The sequence below is a fragment of the Papio anubis genome, chromosome 13, assembly GCF_008728515.1.
Source record: "Papio anubis isolate 15944 chromosome 13, Panubis1.0, whole genome shotgun sequence".
NCBI lineage: Eukaryota > Metazoa > Chordata > Mammalia > Primates > Cercopithecidae > Papio > Papio anubis.
Genome location: NC_044988.1, coordinates 74,768,428 through 74,793,707, shown reverse-complemented (window position 1 = coordinate 74,793,707; position 25,280 = coordinate 74,768,428). Strand labels below are relative to the sequence as shown.

General features: G+C 35.3%; 1 protein-coding gene across 7 annotated transcripts in view; it reads right to left on the bottom strand.

Annotated features, from left to right (window-relative positions):
* Nucleotides 1-25,280, bottom strand: part of FSD1L (fibronectin type III and SPRY domain containing 1 like) — a 96,105-nt gene that overhangs the window by 34,803 nt on the left and 36,022 nt on the right. For all 7 annotated transcript variants that reach the window (XM_017949667.3, XM_017949671.3, XM_009188370.4 and 4 more), the window contains 3 exons: nucleotides 20,448-20,470; nucleotides 15,356-15,477; nucleotides 455-664 (listed from right to left, as the gene is read on the bottom strand). In XM_017949667.3, the coding sequence (XP_017805156.1) occupies nucleotides 455-664; nucleotides 15,356-15,477; nucleotides 20,448-20,470 (355 nt within the window). The remainder of the gene's footprint in view (nucleotides 1-454; nucleotides 665-15,355; nucleotides 15,478-20,447; nucleotides 20,471-25,280) is intronic.

Here is a 25,280-nt window from a genome sequence, read left to right as displayed (position 1 = left end):
TTCATACTTATTTTACATATATTCTGTTTTACTATGTTACAAATGTCCAAAAGTAATAAAAACAAAGGTTTCCAGCCTGGCCAACATGGTGAAACCCTGTCTCTACCAAAAAATACAAAAATTAGCTAAGTGTGGTGGCACATGCCTGTAGTCCCAGCTTCTCAGGAGGCTGAGGTGGGAGAATCGCTTGAACCCAGGAGGCAGAGGTTGCAGTGAGCCAAGGTCTCGCCACTGCACTCCAGCCTGGGCGATAATAGAACAAGACCCTGTCTCAAAAAAAAAAAAAAAAGGGTTTCCTTGATATTTCAAGAGAAAATCACTTCCATAATGAATATCTAAAAAGTCAGTGTGACTAAAGAAACTTAAAAACTTTATCCTTTAAAGTAACTCAAAATATTTTTCAAGAATACATTTATCTTCTGAGAATGAGATTCCTGAAATGCAGACATGTTACCTGATAGTGTATATTCAGTACCCTTAATATTATCAATTATCTCCCAGCATCGCTCATCCTTTACACGTGGAAGTCCATCATAATTAGTCTTCCTATGTTCCAGTATAAAATGGTCAATCTTATTATCTTCTTCCAGCATTCTCCAAGCTACTGTTACAGAGTTATCTGCCACCAAACACTCTACTGGATCTATCTCTGGAGCTTTGGGGACTGTAAAGAAGAAAAAAAAAAAGACTCATTCATTCCTCATTTATTACAGCACTAATCAAATATTGATATATTTATATCATTCAAACTGCTTTTTCATTCTGCTTTTGAACTGCTCAAAAGTAGATCAGATTAAGCAAAAAGATACCCCATAAATGTAAAATAACTATTTTCAAAGTACACACACTAAAGATAAGGAATCAAGAAAGACTTGCTACTTCTGAACACATTTTTAATCTGACATTTCAAATAGTTGTAGCATATACATTAAATCAACATTAACAAATAGAATAAATTGCTTTGAATATAATGATTAAAATAATTCAAGAGTATATTTTCACTCTTGAATGTATTTTAAAATCTTGTTTCCCAACCCTGCAAAATACTTAAGGATTTTTAAATGTTTTTCCCAAGAGTTCTACAGTTCATTAAAATAAACTATAGTAAATGAGCCACATTTTACATGTATGAACATTAATTTCTTTTCCATGAAAGACATATTTCATAGCTTTTTAACATTAACACATGATCCACTGACATAACAACTGTAGAACATGGTCCTGCAGTGATATGGACTTGTCTGAACTGGGTGAAACTATGCAATCTAGCAGGTATCAGATTTAAACATTTTATTGTTAAAGAAAATAATTCAAAAGATTTATTCCTGGTATGTAAGGCCAGTTAAACGTTTGAAATCAATTAATGTATTCTATTCCATCAATTGCAGAAAAATTATATAATGATATCAATAAAAAAAGAAAAATACCATTTATAAAGTAAAAAATAAAACTCTTTGTTGATGACATGACTGTCTATGTAGAAAATCCAAAGAACAGGCCAGGCGTGGTGGCTCATGCCTGTAATCCCAGCACTTTGGGAGGCCAAGGCAGGCAGATCAAGAGGTCAGGAGTTCAAGATCAGCCTGACCAACATAGTGAAACTCCATCTCTACTAAAAATAAAAAAATTAGCCAGGCGTGGTGGCATGCACCAGTAATCCCAGCTACTCATGAGGCTGAGGCAGGAGAATTGCTTGAACCCAGGAGGCAGAGGTTGTAGTGAGCCAAGATCGCACCACTGTACTCCAGCCCCGGCAAAAGAGCGAGACTCCATCTCAAAAACAACAACAACAACAAAAAACCACAGAATAAAATTCCTGGAACTAACAAGTAATCATAGAAGGGTTGCAGTACACAAGAGATGAATAGGTGGAGCAGAAGGGAATGTGAGGGCAGTGAAATTATTCTATATGGTAACGTAATGGTAAATATAAGACACTATAAATTTATCAGAACCCACAGAACTGTTTAACACAAAGAGTAAATGCTAATATAAAACATGAACTTTAATAATGTATCACTGTTGATTCATCAATTATATCAAATGTATCACACTAATGCAGAATAGTAATAACAGGGGAAATTGTATATGAAGGAAGTAGTGGGTTTATGGTAACTTTCTGTACTATCATGCTCAATTCTCCACAAATATAACCCTGTTCTAAAAAACAAAGTAAAGCTGGCCCTCTGTGTCCACGGATTCAATCAGCCTTGGATCAAAAAATATTTGGAAAAGATAAAAATAACAATACAACAATAAAAAAGTTTAAAACTACAATATAACAACTACTGACATAGTGGTTACATTGTATTCGGTATTATAAGTAGTCTAGAGATGACTTAAAGTATATGGGAGGATGTACATATATGTGGTTATATGCAAATACCCATTTTTCACAAGGGACTTGAGCATCTGTGGATTTTGGTGCTAGAACCAGTCCCCCACACATACTGAGAGATGACTTTTGCTAATATTTTTTTTAAACCACAACAATAACAAAATAATTATGTATAAAAGTTAAGATGCAAAGTAACATGAGAGCTAACAAATCCAGTAAAATAACATCAAGATGAAAAAAATTTGACTTGGAAAGGATGATCCATTTCCACTAACTAGAATCTTCCCAAAGTTAAACTCTGCATGTGTAATTGTACAATAAATACTTATAATTGGATATAATTTATTAGTAAGACAACTGACAACCAAAAAAGCATTTATTATTTGTCATTACCATCAGTTTCCTTCATCTGTCTTGTAGGATTTCTGTCCTTATGATACGCAACATCTGTTAGTCTTTATTACTGAAACATAAGAATTGTAGACTATTCACTGCCAAGAGAAGAGACTATATAGGCATTCATGAATTTAATATGCTCTGTTATGCCTACATGTAAGGAAATGTAAAGGCCTATGGCCTGTAGCAATGTGAAAATTTTGCTGAGTCATAAATCTGCAACTGAAAGTCCTGAGAGGCTGGTATAAAAAAAGTCACTTAATTAGTGAGTAGGACTAGTTAGCACCCTACTATCTATATCTCAATTCAGCTGCCATTCTAGTAAGACTGCACTGGCAGGCAGATTCTTCTTTCTTGTGAATAATGGTCCCCAAAAGAAAGTCAAGTAACAAAATGAAAACTGAGGTTAAAAAGAAAAAAAAAAAAAAACTAAGAAAGTGGTGACACGTGGGAAGGACAAAGAATATTTAGATAATTTAAGAGTGGTATGTCAAATTTAGGTTGACTTGGAGCTAACATGTGGGAAGTTCACTCTAGATTCTATATAGAAGTAAGAAAACAATTCATCAAATATGGCATACACATTCAGGGGAAGATGAAAGATAGTGTACTTATAACATAAAAATATTACTTAGGCGATGCAGAACTCTTCGAAAGGAAAGCAATCCACATGTTTGTCTACATATTTCCATAAAGCAACAGTGACTAACTAGCAATAATGTAGAAATTAGTTGAAGAATTTACTAAATGTTTTATCTGCATCTGAATGTAAAAGGATAAGTGGCATCAGCATTGCCAGACTTACTTCTTTTCTTAGCTCTAGAAAGGAGAAAGGATATAAAGTCAAAATTTCAATGCATAAAAAATGGCTAACAGTAGATAATGACTTTGTAATTATCATTGATCATCATTACTTCCACTGTTAAGACTCAGGTATGTCCATAACTAATATTACTACATATAATGTACTATAGGATAGATTATAGTGGCATTTATGGAATTAAGAGATAAAGATATTTCTTCATTTTATAAGTTAATTTGATTCCATCTTATAGAAAATTTTTATGCTATAAAATATTAAAAATTAGAGATTTAAATGCATCTTTCATGAATTTTTAAAACCTATTATATTTTTCTGCTGGGCACAGTGGCTCATGCCTGTAATCCCTGTACTTTAGGAGGCTGAGGCAGGAGGATCACTTGAGCCCAAGAGTTCGAGACCAGCCTGGGCAACAAAGTCAGACCCCATCTCTACAAAAAAATCAGAAAAATTTAGTTGGGTATGGTGGTGCATGTCTATGGTTCCAGCTACTCAGGAGGCTGAGGCAGGAGGGTTGCTTAAGCCCAGGAGGTTGAGGCTGCAGTGGTTGTGCCACTGTACTCCAGCCTGGGCGACACAGCAAGACCTTGTCTAAAAGAGGAAAAAAAAAAAAAAAATCCTATTGCAGTTTTCCTTCTGGACAAAACTCCTCCACAAAAAGGATTCTTGGTTTTTTTTTAATTTATATCTCATTTTGCCAAAAGGGGAAATCTTAACTGTTCATGCAATCTACTTGACGTACAATAAGCACACTCTTGGTCTGTTAAGCCATCATCGAAAGCCCAAAAGAAGGGAAGTAAGGGTGAGAAGACTGCGTTTTAAGTCATTTTTTTAATCAAAGTAGTAGTAATATTTCACTCTGTCAAAATTTAGAAGTGATGGGAAACCTAGATACAGAAAATGAAGATATATACACTGGATTTTAGGGGGAAAAGCTCTACTTACAACAGAAAACATTATGGGAAAAAATGTTATCATTGGTATCAGTTATTCACATGAGAAAACTGAGAAGGGGGGAGAAAACAACAGTTAAAGCCTCAATTGCTGTAAGTCAACATGTAAATTCTCCAAGTGTGATTAAAAAAGTGAACTTGAGATAAATACAAAGTGAAAAATACAATATCAAAGGCAACAATCAAACAAAGTTTTCTTCATAAGTTAAATAGAAAACTAAAAAAGAATAATGGTAGTAACAATAGCCATCATTTATTGAGTGCTTTCCACTTTAATCCTTACCATTACAATACCTTAAACTTTATATTATCATTATCTTTATTAGGGGCTCAAAGATGTCAAAGTAACTTGCCCAAGACTGCACTGCTAGACAATTAAAGAAGAAACAGGATTTAAATATAAGCAGTTTGACTTAGAGACAACAGCCTTTACTATTCTTAAAGAAAGGCACCTAAGCTAAGGCCATATATATTAGTATATAAAAAAATATAAAATCGAAGAGCAGTAACATGCAGAAAGATATCCAAATAATAATGAAAAGAAAATAACACATATGAAAGTTAAGTTTCCACCTCGTCAGGTGGAAACGAGTGATCTATAAAACTAACACAAAGGGATGAATGATAGGACCCTTACTGACCTGGAAACCTAAAGGAACCTAAAGGCAGAATCTCTGAAAAGTTCTGAATTTGCCTTACTGATAATTTGATAACCTGGAAAGTAGAGTCTGTGTTTGGTAAACTAACTTTTTTGGACCTAAGTATGACCAATAAGAAGAACTCAGATATAAACGTGGAAATGATGGCTGGGTGCAGTGGTTCACACCTATAATCTCAGCACTTTGGGAGACCACGGCTAGAGGATGGCTTGAGGCCAGGAGTTCGAGACCAGGCTGAGCAACACAGTGAGACCTCTATCACTACAAAAAGAAAAAAAAATTAAAACTTAGCTGGGTGTGGTGGCATGCACCTGTAGTCCTAGCAACTCAGGAGGCTGATGCAGAAAGACTGCTTGAGCCAGGAGTTGGAGGCTACAGTGAACTATGATGATGCCAATGCACTTCAGCCTGGGTGACAGAGAAATACCCTTTCTCAAACAATAAAAAACTGTAAATGATGGGAACTTTAGAAATAAGCAACAATGTCACCTTAAAGAATCCATGAAAGCCAGAGCAAGAGATTGGGTAAAATCTGAAAAAAAACTTCAAAAATTTCAAATAGAAAAAGAAGAGGACTCATATACTACCATAGACTGTTATAACTACCATATAACTACCATACTCTGGAGGGATTCTACCATAGCAAAAAAAAAAAAAAAAAAATCCAGCATAAAACAATTTTATTGTGTTGCATGGCTGAGCTTTTATAAGACAGTGCTTGTCACCTTGAATGTGTGTAAAAATAACCCTAAGTTACCTCAAGTCCAACACTAAGACTCTTGAATCAGAATCTGCAATTGATTTGCATGCACTTTAAAGTTTGAGAAGCAATGGACAGTATCTTCCGATGAATGGATTCCCTTTACAACACTGGCTTCAAGCTACTGTCAAGCTTCTTACTGAATTATTTTAGTGATGGGAAAAGTTACTATTTCCTAAAATTGCTCTTGTCATAGTCAGTTGTGGCTATTAGAAAAGCCTTTCTGATATTACTAAGCTGAGTTTTCTCCTTAAAACTCCATTTGGAAATGAAAGGGAAATAAACTATCGCAAATGCTTGAGATTATAATCCTTTGGCCACATTTTTATTTAAATATTAATTGAAATTGTACTTACTTAAGGAGTACAGCAGGATGTCTGAGAGTCCAACTCAAAGGAGACCCAGTCACAGGAGTGTCCCCACACATTTGAGTTTTACCTCCAGGAGCTTACCAGGTTCCTACCATGAATAACTAACGGAGAAAAATCCCCTTATGCTTCCACAGCAGGGGGAGGAGAAAAGCAAGTATTTTGAAATACATCAGAGCTTCTGTTCCCTTAAGAGAAACTATTTAATCATAGTCTAATCTGTTGAGGTTTTATCAGAGCCTAAGTGACCTGGGGAAAGGGAAATATCCAACTCCAATCAGCTACTCCATGTGGGCAAAGGGAAATACCCAAACCAACCGCAGGCCACTCCAACCATCCTGTTCCACTGAAAAATCCAGGAGTCAGGAGTGGGGAAAACTGAGAAGTCCCTTGTGAAGTTCACAGTCCAGAGGCACAGGCTCACCAAAAGACTGAGACCTAATTATAGTGCTACAGAATGCTTCCCCTCCCACACACCTTACTACCACATTAATAAAGGCCTGTTTACATCAGCTTCTTTAACCCAATACATATCGGGTTATCAAGAAAAAATTATAAGACTCAGATATGGCAGAGATGCTGGAATTATCAGGCCAATAGTTAAAGACAGTTATAATATTCTCAGGGCTCTCATTGGAGGGAGCAGACAGCATAAAATGGAGAAAGGAGACAGCATAAAAGAACAGATGGGCAATATAAGTGGAGAGTTAGAAATTGTAAGAAACAAACACAAAGAAAAAAACACTGTACCATAAATTAAGAATAATTTAATGGACTTAATAGCTGACTGGAAAGAATCTTTTGAGTTGGAGGATCTCTCAACAGAAACTTGTAAGATGAAACAGCAAAGACAAAAAAGATTGGAAGAAACCCCACAGAATATAATATCCAAAATTTACTGTGGAAGTACAAAAGAAGTAAATATGTATAATGGAAATTACAGAAGGAGAAGACAGAAAGGAACAGAAGATATATTTGAAACAATAATGACTGAGAAATTCCCAAATTAATGTCAGACACCAAACTACAGATCTAGGATGCTCAGGGAACATCAACGAAAATAAATGCTCCCTGCCATACACAAACAAAAACCGTATCTAGGCATATATTCAGACCACAGAAAATCAAAGACAAGGAAAACACTTGAAAGACACCAGGTGGGGGCGGAGGAGGGGACCTTACCTATAGAGGAGCAATTCTGTATACCTTGAAATTATCCTTCCGTAGTGAAGGATAAATAAAAACTCTCTCAGACAAATAAAAATTGAGGAAATCTGTTGCCAATAGACATCCTATGTAAGAAATATTTTTAAAAAGTCTTTTAAAGAGAAAGAAACAAAGAGCACTGGAGAAGGATAAGTGAAGGTAAAATAAAAACTTATTTTTCTTATTGTTGACTGATCTAACCAGTAACAATTCAAAACAATAAGAGCAACTATTTATTTGAATGTGTGTGGTATATATATGTGCTTATATACACTGTTGCGTAAGTGAAATAAATGACAGCAATGATACAAGTGATGGGAGAGAGGCAGAAAATCACTAAGTACATAGTTGAACTCAACAACTCTATCAATCAACTGCATATAATTGATATCTACAGACTACTTCATCCAACAATGGCAGAATACACATTCTTCTCAAGCTCCTATGGAACATTTGCCAAGATAAAGACTACATTCTGGGTCATAAAACACACATTAACAAACTCAAAAGCATACAAATCATGCAAGGTTTAAATTAGAAATCACTTAACAGAAAGATATATAGCTGGAAAGTCCCAAAATACTTTGAGATTAAACAACCCACTTCTAGCCAGGCACGGTGGCTCATGCCTGTAATCTTTGCACTTTGGGGTGGGGGTGGATCACCTGAGATAAGGAGCTCAAGACCAGCCTAGCCAAAATGGCGAAACCCCACCTCTACTAAAAATATAAAAATTAGCAGGGCGTGCTATAGTCCCAGCTACTCCGGAGACTGAGGCAGAAGAACTGTTTGAACCTGGCAGGCAGAGGTTGTAGTGAGCTGAGATCACGCCACTGCACTAGCCTGGGCAACAGAGCAAGACTCTGTCTCCAAAAAAAAAAAAAAAAAAAACCAACCAACCAAACAAACAAACAAAACCAAAAAAAAAAACAACACTACACTTCTAAACAACATATACTCAAATAATAAATCTCAAGAGAAATTTTTAAATATTTTGAACCAAATGAAAATGAAAACACAACTTACCAAAATTTGTTGAATACAATGAAAATAGTGCTTAGAGGGAAATTATAACACTGCATGCACATATGGTCATGAGCCATAAGCCACATAACAACATTTTGGTCAATGACAGACCACATATACAAAAGTGGTCCCATAAAATTACAATCCATATTTTGATTGTATTTTTTTCTAAGTTTAGATATGTTTAGATATACAAATCATTATCATTGTGTTACAACTGCCTACACTATGCAGTACAGTAACATGCTGTACAGGTCTGTAGCCTAGGAGCAATCTGCTATATAACATAGCCTAGATGTGTAGTAGACTATACCATCTTGGTTTGGGTAAGTACACTCTATGATATTTGCACAATGACAAAATTGCCAAACATCACATTTCTTAGAATGTATCCCCACGACTGACAAATGATTATATTAGAAAAGAAGACCTAAAACCAATAATTTAAGCTTCCACCTTGGTAAACTAAAAATAATAATAATAATAATAATAATAAAGCCAAAGCAAGCAGAAAAGAAATAATGAAAATTAGAACAAAAATCAGGTTGGGTGTAGTAGTCACACCTATAGTCCCAGTGCTTTAGAAGCCTCAGGTGGGAAGATCACTTGAGGCCAGGGGTTTAAGACCAGCCTAAGCAACACAGTAAGACCCCCTCTCTACAAAAAAAAATTAAATTAGCTGGGCATGGTAGCACATGCCTGTAGTCCTAACTATTCAGGAGGCTATGGCAGGAAGATCCCTTGAGTCCAGGAGTTCAAGGCTGCAGCGAGCTATGATTACATAACTGCACTCCAGCCTGGGCAACAGAGCAAGACTCTATCTCTAAAAACAAACAAAAAAACAAGAACAGAAATCAATGAAACTGAAAAGAGGGAAATCAAAGGAAAAAAAGTCATGAAAGCAAAACCTGGTTCTTTGAAAGATCAATTGAATCAATAAACCTCTAGTCAGACTAAGAAAAGAAAGGACACAAAAAACTAGTATCAAAAATGAAAGAGGGGGCATCACCACAGATCCCATGGACATTAAAAAGCTAATCAAGGAATTCTATGAACAACTCTATGTCCACAAATGTGATAACCTAAATGAAAGGAACAATTCTATGAAAGACACAATCTGCCAAAACCCACAGAAGGAAAACAGACAATCTGAATAGATTGAATCGATATTAATAACTTTCCAAAACAGAAAGCACCAGGCATAAAAGTGTTCACTGGTGAATTCTACCATTATTCTCAGGACAAAAGTATACTAACTCTCTATAATCTCTTGAGGAAGAGAAAAATAGAGAGAATACTTCCTAACTCATTATATGAGGCCAGCATTACCCTAATACCAAAACTGACAAAGATATTACTGCAAAAGAAAACTACAAACTAGTATGTCTCATAAATTAGATGTGAAAAATCCTCAACAAAATATTAGCAAATCAAATCCAACAATTAACAAAAAGAATTACAACCTTGACCAACTGGTGTTTATTACGAGTATGCAGGCTGGTTCAACATTTGAAAAATCAATGTAACCCATCACATCAATAGGCTTAAAAAGAAAAATCTCACAACCATATAAATAGATGCCAAAAAATGCATTTCACAAATTCCAACACTCATTCGAAATAAAACCTCTCAGTGAAATAGGAACAAAAGTGAACTTCCTCAACTCAACTTGTTAAGAAATAGCTACAAAAAAACTTACAGCTAACACCATACTTAATGGAGAGAAACTCAAAATTTTTCCACTAAGTTCAGAAACGAGGCAAGGATCCCCCTCTTTCCACTGCTTCCAACATAGTACTGGAAGTCCTAGGTAATGCAGTATGACAATACAAGGTATTCAGATTGGGAAGAAATAAAACTGTCTTTGTTAACAAATGACATGATCATCTAGGTAGAAAATCCAAAAGAACCAACAAAAAACTCCTGAAACTAATAAGTGATCACAGCAAGGCTGCAGGATACAAGGTTAATATACAAAATTCCACCACTTTCCTGTACACCAGAAATGAACCAGTGGAATTTGAAATTAAATCACAGTACCATTCACATCAGCACCCCTAAAATGAAATCTTTTGATATAAATCTAACAAAATATGTTCCATGTTTATATGAAGAAAACTACAAAAGTATAATGAAAGAAATCAAAGAACCAACTTAGAGATATTCCATGTTTATGGATAGAAATACTCAATGTTCTTAAGATGTCACTTATTCCCAACTTGATCTACAGATTGAATGCAATCCCAATCATAATCCCAGGAAGCTATTTTGTGGATATCAATAAGATGGCTCTAAAGTTTATACGGAAAGGCAAAGGATCCAGATAAAGGCAACACAATACCGAAAAAGAAGATCAAAGTTAGAAGACTGAAACTAGTCAATTCTCAGACATACTATGGGAGGCGGAGCTTGCAGTGAGCAGAGATCGCGCCACTGCACTCCTGCCTGGGTGACAGAGTGAGACTCCATCTCAAAAAAAAAAAAAAAGCTACAGTCACCAAGACGTGGTGTGGGTGAAAGAAGAGACAAATAGATCAAAGGAACGAACGGCATGCTTCATGAAAGAATAAGATAGACTAAACATTATTACTAAAATTAAAAATCTTGCTCTGTAAAAGACATCGTTCAAGGCGAAGAAAAGCCAGACGGTGAGACAATATCTGCAAAAGAAACATCTGATAAGGACTACAAAGAACTCCTTTTTTTTTTTTCTCGCTCTATCGCCCAGAGAGCCACCCGCCCAGCCCAAAGAACTCTTAATATTCAACAATAAGAAAAGAAACAACCCAATGTAAAAAAAATAGGCCGAAGACCTTACAGACATCTCACCAAAGAAGACAGACAAACAGTAAGTCTATTAAAAGATCCTTCACATAATATGTCATTAGGGAAACTGAAATTTAAAAAAACAATAAAATACCACAATACCACCAATTGGTGAAAATGTGGAGCAACAGAATTCTATTCATTGCTTGTGGGAATGCAAAATTGTACAGACACTTAGGAAGACAGTTTGGTAGTTTTCTATAAAATTAAACAAACTTTTACCATACTATTCAGTAACTGGCATTTATCCAAAGGAGTTGAAAACTTATGTCTACACAAAAATGTGCATATAGATGGTTATAGTAGCCTTATTCATAACTGCTCAAACTTGGAAGTAACCAAGATGTGCTTCAGTGTATGAATGAATAAACCAATAAACCATGGTGCATCCAGACAATGGACTATTATTCCATAATAAAAAGAAATGAGCTATCAGGTCATCAACATACATAGAGGAAACTTAAATGCATATTACTAAGTGAAAGAAAGCAATGTGAAAAGGCTAAACTATACGATTCCAACTATACAAGATTCTGGAAAAGGCAAAACTATGGAGAGAGTAAATAGATCAGTGGTTGCCATGGATTGGGGGTAAGGAACGATGAAAATGTGAGGCACAGAAGATTTTTTGAGCAGTGAAAATATTCTGTATGATAATACAATGGTGGATACATGTCAGTATACATCTGCCCAAACCCATAAAATGTACAATACCAGGAGGGAACCCCCAATGTAAACTATAGACTTCTGGGTGATAATGATGTGTCAGTTTAGGTTCAATTGTAATAAACATACCACTCTGGTGGGAGACGTTGATAGTGAAGAAGGCTATGCATGTGTGAAGGTGTATAAGAAATCTCCATACCTCTCATTCAACTTTACTGTAAACTTAAAACTGCTCTAAAACTAAAGTTTATTTTTAAAAAGCTGCAAATATAAGAAAATATGTATATTTTTACAATCTTGTAATAGTGAAAGTCTTTCTAAGTAAGACCTTTATAAAATCTAAGAGTCACAAAAAAAAAATGTGATGTATTTGACTGCACTAAAATTAAAAATTTTGCTAGGAAAAAAAATCACCATAAATTCAACAGGCAAATGATCAAGGTGAGCAAGGATATACACCACATAGGACAAAGGTTGACTTCCTTAATGTATTAAAAGGTCCTATCCCACATTTCATTAATAAAAAGACTAACAATCCCATGAAAATTTGACAAAATTCATAAATAGGGAGCTCATTTTTAAAGTGGCTTATGAAAATATGACAAAGGCACAAACTCATTCATACTTAAAGAAATGAAAATTAAAGCAATCACAATATATTTGTCACCTATTAGAATAGGAAAAAAAAACCTGACAGTAGTGTTTGCAGCAGTATAACAATACATGCATTCAAATATTTTCCAGTACATATAAACTGTGAAATCTCTTTGACAACTTAAAATCTACTCAAATTTAAAATAAACATGCACTTCCACTTCCAGGAATTTATCCTCAAGAGATAGTGTCACCTCTCTGTAAATATATACAAGTATTTGATCATTTCAGCATTGTTTCTAATAAAAAGACTACAAACCTAAATACTCATCCAGAACTAATTACATTCCTACTATCTAGTCATGAAAAAAAAATAAAGTAGATGTACAGTGATCTGGAATGAACTCCAACATACTGTTAAGTGGCAAAGCAAAATTATATAACAATGTATATGTATGCTTGCTTCCTTTGAGTTCTTGCCGTACTATGTGCTTCCACCTTTTTAAAGGAGGTGAATTATATGTTTGCTTTAATCACATGAAATCACCAAAAGTTACCAATTACATGATTCTGTCTATATGATGATACTTTTACAAAGGCACAGACTGTTTCTAGAAAGATAAGCACATGCTAGTTAACAGTGGTAGCTCCTAGGGAAGAAAACTGGCAGTCTGAGGTGAGAGGGCTACTTTATACTCTTTCGTACGACTTCAACTGCTTATCACATGCATATATTCCTTTTTCCAACAAAAATACTAAAGTAACTTTAATATGTAAACAGATAAGCAGGAAAGGACAATTTTCCTCTCTAGGTTGCTGAAATTTTTCTTTGCTCTCCACTCAGATGGAAATTATATTAAGAATGTTCTACATCTGATAGCTATATGAAGAAGGGTGAAATTCTGAAGTTTTAGAGTCATACTGGTGGTAAGTAGAGACATATGGTTAATGTGACTTCTAAACATATTTCCTATTTTCCTTTCTTAAGAAAGCTCACATTTGGAGATATATTCCCTAGTCTGAAATTTAAGTCCCTGTCTCCCACAAGTGAACGTAAGAGTGTTCTACTGAAAAGTAAAACCTCAGTTAACTGGTAACCTGTGCCACCTCAAATTTTCAAAACTAAAATAAAATCCAGCTTCTTACCAATGAAATTCTACATGTCAGAATGAAAAAAACAAACCATTTTAAATTATATGGTAATCAAAAAAACTTTTAAAAATGTTTATTCCTGCTTTAATATCAGTTTCACTCTCAAGTAGAGCCTTGTGAATGAAAATATAGAAATTCTGAAAGGCCAGTGTTTAAGTAAATAGCCAATGACAAGTACACTTTCTTCCTCTACAACTACAGTTCCTTCTCTCATCTTTTCCTTTTATGGACTCCTCTAGAACTTCTAATCTGTATCACACAAATTAGTATTTCACTTGTGCTACCCTTCCTAGGTTCCATTATAGTGTTAGAACTACTAACTTGTTTTTCCAATCATATTTTAAAGTCCCTGACCATATATTCAAGGAAAAAAAGAATGGTTCCATATAATCAACATTCTCTATTGAAAAATAGCTAGCCTCCAAAAAAAAAGTACTTGTAAGAAAAACATGTCACTTTCAAGAATTCCTTGATCCCTCAAATCACCATATCTAAATAGTTTTAGCTATTAGCAACATGATGCCAAAAAAAAAAAAAACCTAACCAAAAGGTTGTAAGTCATATTCCTGACTTGTCCCCAGCAAACTCATGTTGAAGTTTGATCACCAATATGGCAGTGTTGGAAAGTGGAGCTTTTAAGAGGTGATTAGGTCATTACAATGGATTAATGTCTTTCTCAAAAGACTGGGTTAGTTCTCATAAAAATGGATTAGTTCCCGTGAAAAAAAGGTTCTTACAAAATGAGGTTGCCTCTCTTGTTTTGCCTTTTTTGCATGTGTCTGGTTCCCCTTCTGTGCTCCATCATGTTTTGACATAGCATGAAGCTATCACCAGAAGGTGTCAGACACTGCTGCCCAGTCTTGAACTTCTCAGCCTAGAGAACCTCTTTTCTTTATAAATTACCCAGTCTCAGGCCTTCTGCTATGGCAACACAAAACAGATTAAGATTGGTTCTTAATTGGTTCTTTCATATAAGTGAATACTTTGGGACTCAATCACAAATAGTTTTGGCTACTGCAATATCCTCGTATTAATACTTTAATAAAACAATGTTAACATATACTGAAGATAAAGTTCCTTCTGAGCCACAACCACAACAATAATAATAATAATAACACCTAACATTCACTGAATTTTAACTATGTGCAGGTACTATTATAAATATTTTAGAGGTATCAATTTATTTAATCCTTATAAACACCCTAGAAGAATATCATCACATTTTAAAGATGTTAAAAATGAAGGAAGTTAAGTAAATTGTTCAAGATGACATGGCAAGTAAGCAACAGGATTCAAACCTAAGAAGTCTGGCCTTGAGACCCACTGCTAACCATCACATCATACTGCTTCCCTCTGCCAAGCTAACAATAAGAGATCCCTTGATAGGATTCTTAAAATGCAATTTTTACTACCAATAAAATCTCTAAAAATAAAAAAAACTACCAAATTTAATTATTCCTTAGCTGAGTGAAAAAAAAAAAAAAATCACACTCTACTTCCTTAATATTTACATACCAATGTTCATTGCAAAAAAATCTTGTAGAAAAAAAAAGTTTTTATACAAAATTTTACATGTAGTACATGTATTTACCTGGCAAAAACTTCAAAGTTTGCAGCATCTGTCTTTCCTGTGAGAAATCCACCATTAAATGAGTCATGTTGTCACTGACCTTTGGTTTCAAAGAAAGGCGAAAGGCTGAAGCCATTGTGACTCTATGGTAAACACAAACATACTTTTTTAAATAAAGGAATAGGAAGTATCAAATCATATTTAATTTATAAAATGAAAATACAAATTATATCACTAATAATTTCAGAGACTCTAATAAAAGTGAAATAGAAATTTGCTCTTAGTCTTCAAAATTAACTAAATAAAAAACTACGAAATGTCTTTTTAAAGACATTTAAGACAACTGGTTAGCAACTTTCCTCCCAATTTTTATTAAATTGCATATATACAAATAACATAACAAGTATCCAATAAAAATAATCTTTACCAGACTCAACACTCATCTGAACCTCTGTACACTCAATCTTAATGACTTCCTGATGCCAGCCTTACTCCTTTTCATATGCCAGATAATGAACTTAAATTCATTTATATTCATTTGAATCACACCCTGATTCAAACATTCTCCCTAGTAACAAGAGCTACTCCATGTACCCTCAAATAAGAGTAGAGGTAGATTGACCTAATATTGTATAGTTTGGTAGTTGCTAAAGACAGGCCATGGATAAGAAAGGAGAGAAGTGAAATCATTATCAATGAATACCATACTAGGTGTCACTCTGATCTATCAACATCAGCTACAGGGAAGCCTACTATAAGAAACAGCCCTGTGAAAAACTATATGCCATGGAAATAATAGGAATTCAATAAACATTTACTAGATGAATGTGGAGGGAAAAAACAAAAAGAATAAAGTCACTTTATCCAAAGTACAGAGAGTCTGTAGTCCATTAAAACCGGAGATTAAAAGAAATCCTCTAATCCTATTAATTTGTAATTTTATCTCTAATTTCAATTTTTCATATTCCAATAAATTTCCATGAGTATCACAAAGTAAGCCCCTTACTATCTTTGGTTCAAGAATGATCAGAAGTACTACAGGTGAACACTGTCCTCCTAGTACACAATTTGGAAGGGGAAGGAAACAGAGCTGGTGGGACAAGGGGAATACTAGGCCTAGTCAACTGGATCTGCCAAATCAATTGGATCTGCCAAATCTACACAAGAAGTTAATGAAATGAAAGATGTCAAACTTGCTATATTCACTTATTTTAGGATGAAAAATGTCAAACTGTTTCTGCATTTATTTTACTTCATTTCAAAACTAGTAATAATTTAATAGTAACAATGAGTAAACAACAGTTGATGTGTTTATCAAGAAGAAAGTGCTATACTGAAATATAATTTACAGCAAAAGGAATTCACACTGCCTGAAGGCTTACTATATGCCAAGTATAATTCTGATTATTTCATGCATATTATGCTCAGCTGTTTGTCTCTCAAATAACACAATTTCAATAAAAAGGAACAAATACTAAGTCCTATATATGTTATTCTTTACAGCCCCAAGTATTTTTTGATTCAAGGACATCTGAAAGAGCTACAGTCAGATATGTACTATTATGCTCACTGAATCAGTGAATAGGTTAGAACCTACTTGGTTCATTCAAAACCTGACTAAATATTAAAATGTTTACTGAGAAATGTTGAGAAAAAAAATCTGAAAGTATTTTAGAGAACTTAAAACCTTAAACCTGTAAGATTTGATTCAATCACCATGACATCAAAGAAAAAGAATATGCCCCATAAATGCATTAGAAAGGCTTATCAAAGCTTTAAAAAAAAAACAAGAACAACTCTTATTTTCTAGACAATGAAAACTTAAGTTTCCATGAATCAATTTAGATGGGCAACAATGCTACAATCTTTCAGAAGATTAAACTTTAACTGCATGTATTTAGACATGTGCCTCAAAGCCCAAACTAAACATCTAAAATTCATTAGATAATTCTCTATACCACAGGATCCATGAGGCTAGGTATGTTTTAATTCCCCTTGATTTTCTTAGTTCATTTCTACTAGCACAAGGTAAATTCAAGGATCCTTTGCTCCTGATTTTTGCAAAGAGAAAATAACTACAAAACATAGTTTTAATTTCCTCAAACTACCTAATTAACTTGATTCTTTCATAACTCCTCTCTTTCAAGAACCAGTAACTCCTGCAATATACCTCAACTAATCATATTCCAATATTATTAAGTCCCCAGAAGTACACGCCAGTGATTCTATAAAGTTGTAGAGATGCGCTATTATCTTATTTCTATCCTCAGTTTTCTCTCTTAATCCTGCGGTTCCTCTGCGTAACTTTTACCATAGCAAATGATAAATAATGAGTTTTCGCAGATATTTTCATTTTTTATATTTGATTCCTTGCTCAGATATGTTACACATTCTCCCTTAAAGTCCATCTATGCCCTTATAAAAAGATAATCCTAGGGCAGGCATGGTGGCTCATATCTGTAACCCCAGCACTTCGGAAGGCTGGGGCGAGGACGGCTTGAGCCCAGGAGTTTGAGACCAGCCTAGGCAACATGGCGAAACCCCATCTCTACAAAAGATACCAAAAAATTAACTGGGCACAGTGGCATGTGCCTGCAGTCCCAGCTGCTCAGGTGGCAGAGGAGGGAGGGCCCCTTAAGCCAGGGAGGTCCAGGCTGCAGTAAGCTGTGATTGTGCCACTGCACTCCAGCTTGGGTGATGGAGCAAGACTCTGTCCCCCGCCCCAAAAAAAGAAAAATCCTTTCTTTACTTGGTGAAAATAGCTAAAGTAGTCATTTTATTATGACTATATGTTTAAATTATTTTTATATTTTAAATGGTAATGGAATTCTAAAAGCTCACTTTTGGGGAGTACCAAAAACTACATCGGAGAAACCTGAACATTATAAAGCTAAATATCAAAATTTTAAAAATTAAGTTGAAGGGCCGGGCACAGTGGCTCACACCTATAATCCCAGCACTTTGGGAGGCAGAAGTGGGCAGATCACTTGAGGTCAGGGGTTCGAGACCAGTCTGGCCAACATGGTGAAACCCCATCTCTACAAACACAAACACACACACATACACACACACACAAATTAGCTCGGTGTGGTGGCAGGTGCATGTAATCCCAGCTACTTGGGAGGCTGAGGCAAGAGAATCGCTTGAACCCAAGAGGCAGAGGCTGCAGTAAGCCAATATTGCACCACTGCACTGTAGCCTGGGCAACAGAGCAAGACTCAAAAAAAAAATTAAGTTGAGACTCAGAAATGTTCCTCAGGCAGGAAGTAAAAATGTTGCAGGGGACCACAAAAATGCCATAGGGTTTGAACACACAAACATGCAAACACACACACAGACATACACACACACACACAGGAGTTTGCCTGAACCCTAATTCCTGAGATCACCTGGATACTAATGAAATCAAGTCAAGAGGCTGGCTTAGAAGAGGCAAAAAACCCAAGCTTCAGTAAAGAACACAGCCACTGAAATTGGTCATAAAATTAAATCCTGATAAACAAATCTGGGCAAAGAGAAACAGTTCAAGGATACAGACAAAATTCTGTGATGCCAAGAGCCATACAGAATCTTGAAAAAAGGAGAAATTTTGCAAGGTCATGATAAGGAAGTAACTTCTAATTCAGAAAATTAGGAACTAAAACAGGATGTAGTGGGACAGGTAGCTAAACAGTAAGTATAATATACCCAGGGAGGAAGATGGATGACTCATAGCAATTTCCAGACACAACCCACATCTACCTTATCCACAAAACTGACCTACGTACCATCCATTCCTCACACCGCTAGTATTTTTCACCTTCAAACTTTCACAATCATCCTTCTAGATTCAGGATTTGTAAGAGTGATCCATGTGTTTAGCTACTGCCTGATGTAAAATATATAAAAACTACAAAAACTAATATAGGACCAGGCACAATGGCTCACGCCTGTAATCCCAGCACTTTGGGAGGCCAAGTCGGGTAGATCGCTTGAGCTTAGGTGTTCCAGACCAGCCTGGGCAAAATAGCAAGACCCCGTCTCTACAAAAAATACAAAAATTAGCTGGATGTGGTGGCACATGCCTGTAGTCCCACCTACTCAGGAGGCTGAGGTGGAGGATCACTTGAGCCCAGGAGGAAGAGGTTGCGGTGAGCCAAGATCGCACCACTACACTCCAGCCTGGGTGCTAGAGTGAGACTCTGCCTCAAAAAAAAAAGAGAGAGAAACACAGAAGTAAAATTTTCAGCCAAGATTAACAATAGAGGCACTGTTTTTCACATAATCTATAATGAAAATTTTTGTGAATTATCTGAAGAATAATTTAACCTAGGATTTGGAGTGGTACTTTGAAGAGCTGTGCCTTTCAGAAAATCTCATGATCCTCAAATGAAAAAACTTGTTGTAATCTCAATACAGACAACACTCAGTGACTAGACAGGCAGATCCAAGCTGTTCCGTCTGTGTTAATGCGATCCAAATGTTGCTAGCAACTCCTTTAGCACTCTATGTTCATTACAAATACTAAATTTCTTTTGTTAAGCCTGGCTTTATCAATAAGAAAGACCTTTTAAGTCAAAACCTTTAATAATTATCTTTAATTTTCTCTTCCCATAGAATATTAACCAGATAGTGGTGGCATTAGAAATAGAAAGAGATGGCACCAGGAACAGGATGGAATGAGAATACAAAGGTGTTAAACAGGAGGGCAGTGAAACAGGAGAGCTTTAGTTCTTGAGGACTACTTAAAATGAGTGAGTTCACAGAAAATAAGACCCACATATTTAAATTTAACAAAAAACACATTCCAGGAGTATATATTTTTAAGTTATTCAAAATAGTTCCCTCTTCATTAGTACAGCTAATTAAGAACTGTTCTAAAACTAAAACTAACTATATTACTATACCAGAAATGAAATTCTTCTGAAGCACATAATTATCCACAACTATGCTTTTAAAAAATCTTATTCATACAATGGTTATTCAAAGAAAATATACAGGGGACATTTTATTCTGTACTTGGTCATTGGGTATTTTTATCTTAACTAACACAATTTTAATTTAAAAACTATTTCTGAATTTCATTTCTGACTTCAATAACGATTCTTAAGTAAAAATGTGTTTTATACCATACCTATCCTTGATCTGTCTGGCAGCCTTGGAGCCAATCAGGGAGAAGAGAAAGAAGGCAAGTTAGTGCTTTTCATGCAAGTTTCAATGGCAGTGACATGCAAGAAAAGTTAGGATATAAACCCTGCAATAGATTAGTTCATATTCACCAAAACACAAACTATAGAAAATTTATGTGTATAGTTCACATAAGCTTTCATGTGATGTTATAGTAGAATTACAGTAGAAAATCCAGACCCCATAAAAATCAACTTTTAGGAGGAAAATTTAACACTTCAAACAAATTCCAGGTGACTATAAATGTTTTTTTCTTACCTTAATATTATCAAAACACACCTCCACTTTCATTCAGTCTGATACTCATCAACTAGAGCAACCAACCTCCTTCACGGGACAACTTCCTTCATGGTTTTCTTGTACATGTCAGATTTACTCTCTACTTTTTCTTCGGAGATCTCTTTCACTACTTCATAATCGTTGTTCCAAGTTTTCTCTATATGCCTCTATAGGGCAAGGAATTCTGAAAGCTTGCCTGCTAACAAATACAAGTAGGCTGCAATTCTACAAACCTTTACTCCAAAGAAAGTTGTAATGGCAGAAATCCAGACACAAAGAGACCAGAGAAATACTTCCAGCAATGGGGTCTTTCTCCATGATGATTTCATAGATGCTACCAACTTAAACCTAAATATATCTCTTTTGTCTTTCTTTTTTTAATGAAAGCACAAGTTTAGAAAGGGAACTCAGCTATTTACTTGGGGTTGCATGGTCATACAAAATGATAAAAAACAAGTAAAAACTGTTGTCCTTTTTACTTACATACAATATATCCAACAAAAGTTTTTTTCCCCACAGTAACCAGTACAGTTAACAATATATCAGACATAGACAAGGCTGTTTTGCTCAACACTGTATCCCCAGTGCCTAGCAAAAATGCTTAGGACATAGTAATACTTAATAATTATTAAATTTATTTGAATGTTAATTAGATATATGTAGCAATGCTTCTGTGGCCTCTCTTCTTCAGTTCTAATGTTGTTCCTATTCATTATTGGTCATTTTTATATCCACCCTAAAACATTCTGGTCTGAGTACCCTTTCTACTCAAAAACACAGAACTCAGATCTTTTCTTTTCGAGACAGAGTCTTCCCCTGTCGCCCAGGCTGGAGTGCAGTGGCGCGATCTCAGCTCACCGCAAACTCCGCCTCCCGGGTTCACGCCATTCTCCCGCCTCAGCCTCCTGAGTAGCTACCGGGACCCGCCACCACACCCGGCAATTTTTTTTGTATTTTTATTAGAGACGGGGTTTCACCATGTTAGCCAGGATGGTCTTGATCTCCTGACCTCGTGATCCGCCCGCCTCAGCCTCCCAAAGTGCTGGGATTACAGGCGTGAGCCACCGCGCCCAGGCAACACAGAACTGAGATTTAAGAGATCAGTATATTATACAGTTTCAGCACTACTATTAATCAGTTGAGACCTTGTATATTAATCATTCTATTTCTTTTCTAATGAATTTTGCTCCTTAATGTTTCCGAAAATCATTTCCAAGGCCCACATACTACAGCAAACAAATTCTGTGGGATCTGTATGTATCTTAAGTCACGAAACTACTGTAGTACCAGAGAAAGAAAATGTTTAAAAAGTTAATTATATTGATTTTTTAAATTACTGACATTAAAGCTGGAATTACAAAACAAAGATTTTAATGTAAGTGTTAAAGGAAGGAAAGAGAGGACTCTTCTCTGTACCTGACATGAAACAAGTACTACTAGGATTACTCTTTGCATCTCCATTCCCTTATTTCTCCTAGGAAAATGATACGACTTATCTGATAATGGGTTTGAAAGGAGAAACTAGAAAAGAGTAGCTCAGGACCTTCTGCTTTTTCTGGCAGCTTGCTTGCCCACAGAGAACATATATTCTGTTCTTTCCCTCTGTGCCATAACTTTCACTGAAAGTGGCTTCCCCTGCCCATCACCTGAGGCAGCCCCTGCTGATCATGCCTGGGTGAATTTGTCTGTCTAATTCTAGGTATTTAGTATCAGGAAACTTGCCCAATAACAAAAGCCATCTTTTCCAACATCCTTTTACTATTATTTGGCCTCTTATCAGTTTTATCTTATTTCCTAATTGGTTTCAAACCCAGAGAAATATTACAAATCACCCTCGCATAACCCAATGATATGAAGACCATTACCATTTTTTAAACTGACCACGATGATTCAATTTTGTGTCAAGTGTTACTAAATTTAATAAGGTGAAAATTTTTAGTGTGTGTGTGCACATATACATGCATGCAAAGCTTTTATGGTATCACTTCATGTACCATGCTGTTTGTGAAAAACCAGGAAAGGAATAAATGAAAAGCCAGATAATGTAGGAAAAACTGTTGTCCATGCATTTACATCGAATATACCCAGCTGGTAAAACTGAAAACTCCCATGGCTCCACTTTCATTTAGGTTCAAATTGTACTGCATATATATTGTATAAATGCAAGAGAGGTTTAAGAAGTTATTCTGAGCAATGATTAGAAGGCAGAGTTTCAAATTCTGAAGACATTTCTTTGAAAGGGCTCAATTTCAAGAAATGTCTTAAATTAGAAAATTTTTTTTTCTAGAATTCTTCTCTCTAAACAGAAAGGTATCCAAAAGATACACAACATTATACAGCTTCTAAGTTTCTATTCCTCTATTTCAAGAATGGTGACTTTTGTCAATTACAAAATTGGCAGAAAGGATTTCAATAGAAGATCTAAAGAGTGATGTTGAGTACAGTAATATAACTAAGCTTCTTGGAAGCTTTTCAATAATATACAGTACCATAACCTGAAAATAAATCTAAACATTCATTGCAGCTTCTTCATAACTCACTACCTGGAATTACGGAGGCTCAAATAAATGTGTTGGCAACAGAGCAGTGGTAAATCTTGGAATCAGCTGGTACTAATTAAACAGATGTTTGACAAAATTCAGCATTACAATTCTACTTAAGGAAGTTTGGTCTCAGGTGACACCTTTCTATGGCTGATTAAAGAAATGGAATTGTAAGATTTAGTTTAAAAACAATTAAGAGATGGAGGGAATGAGGGAAGAGAGACAGAGAAGGAGAAAGGAAGGCACCATCTCTGATATGAATGCAGAGAAACTGTAATATGAGTACAAGTAGAAGTAATCGCAAACCAATCTTCATAACTGCCAATTAAATTTAAAGAAGTCAAACCAGATATTTTCCCAGTCACACAGAAAAAAGTTAACAGATCTTTTCCCAATCTCTTTTGTTCTTAATCTGTAATGGGTGAATATAGAAACTATTTTCTTCTGTGAATTTATCAAGCACTTTGAAGATAAAGTATCTTATTGTTTCTATCTTTCTTCTTTAATATCATCATTTCTCTTTTTATAGAAAGGGAGAGGGAAAAAGAGCCTCAAAACATTATTTTCTTTTAGGCAAAAATAAGTCTTTGGAAAAAAAAAAAAACAGATTGCACACCAGTTAATTCCATACATTAGAAGTTTTGTATTTGGCAGACATATATTCATCTGTTCATAAAAGGAACTATTTTTCAAAAAACGATCATTTGAAAGAATCTGTCACAAAAGCCACAGTGAATAACTTGAAATACACTTTGAAATATAGTACTGCATGCAACTGTTTCATGATTAGACATATCTGTACAGGAGACTGCATTTCTGTAAGACACAAACACCAAGAAATGAAATTAAGGTGAAAACTACAATTTGACCTATGCTTAACAAATATTTAGATCTGTTTTTTTATATTGCCCTCAAAACTGAAACATTCATGCTTTTGTTGAAGGTCCTCTCCTCTCTCCTAACATTCTTAACTTCAGCCTACAGAGGGAGCTTCTGGCAGTATTTCTGCTTACTTGAAAGTACTGAGTGAGCTTCTACCCACTCCTCTTCTTGTTCACTCTTGCCAGTGGTCAGAGCCTAACACTCACTGGACAATATTCTGCAGGCGAATCATTCATTATGAGTGAGATGTGGGAAATACACTAAACCCATTCTCCCTCTTCAGCTGTGGTCAAATGCAGACGACACTGTTCCCCTTTCACCTAACTGTACTTTTTATTCCATTACAGGGACCCCATGGGTAGGAAACTATTTTCTCCCTTCTAGTCTGACAACTGGAGTACATGTGGCATGATTGTGATGGCAAGTTAGTTACACTGACTTGGAAATTGTCAGCTCTTTCTATAGAGAGAGTTCAAGGTCTAAAGTCAGGGTGGGAATAGAAATACTAATTTTGGTAAAGGATCCAAGCAGTGTTCTGCAGGCCAGCTATTAGCAGAGAACCCACATTTGGTGGGATGTTGCCAATTTGCTAAGTCCAGGAATAAAGCTAAAGATCTGGATCCCATTTGCTGGTGATGCTTCTGCATAAATTAACTAACAACCAAACTTCTAGCAGTTAAAAAAAAAAAAAAAGTGAAAGTATGTTCTAAAATCTTTTTGCATTTGTGCTATTTGTATTTGTTTACTTTCAGAGAGTATAAAATGCTGGTAAATAGCATAGTTTCACATTCAGTTATCATGCTGAGATACTGCAATGTAATAATTTAAATATCAGAACTTAAAATACTTTTTTAAGATAATGGAAGTATGAAAAGATGCTCGATTTTAGCCTATGCTATCTTTTTGTCCTCATGGGCCATTCACATTAATCTCATTTAAGCACTTTAATATGGGACATTCACAAACAGTATACCTTAAATGAATTTCTTTTTCCAGACATCTAACAATATACTGCTAGACTAATAATCTCCAAAGTCATCTCTCCCTGTTCACTCAGCAACTAGGTGTCTGAGGCA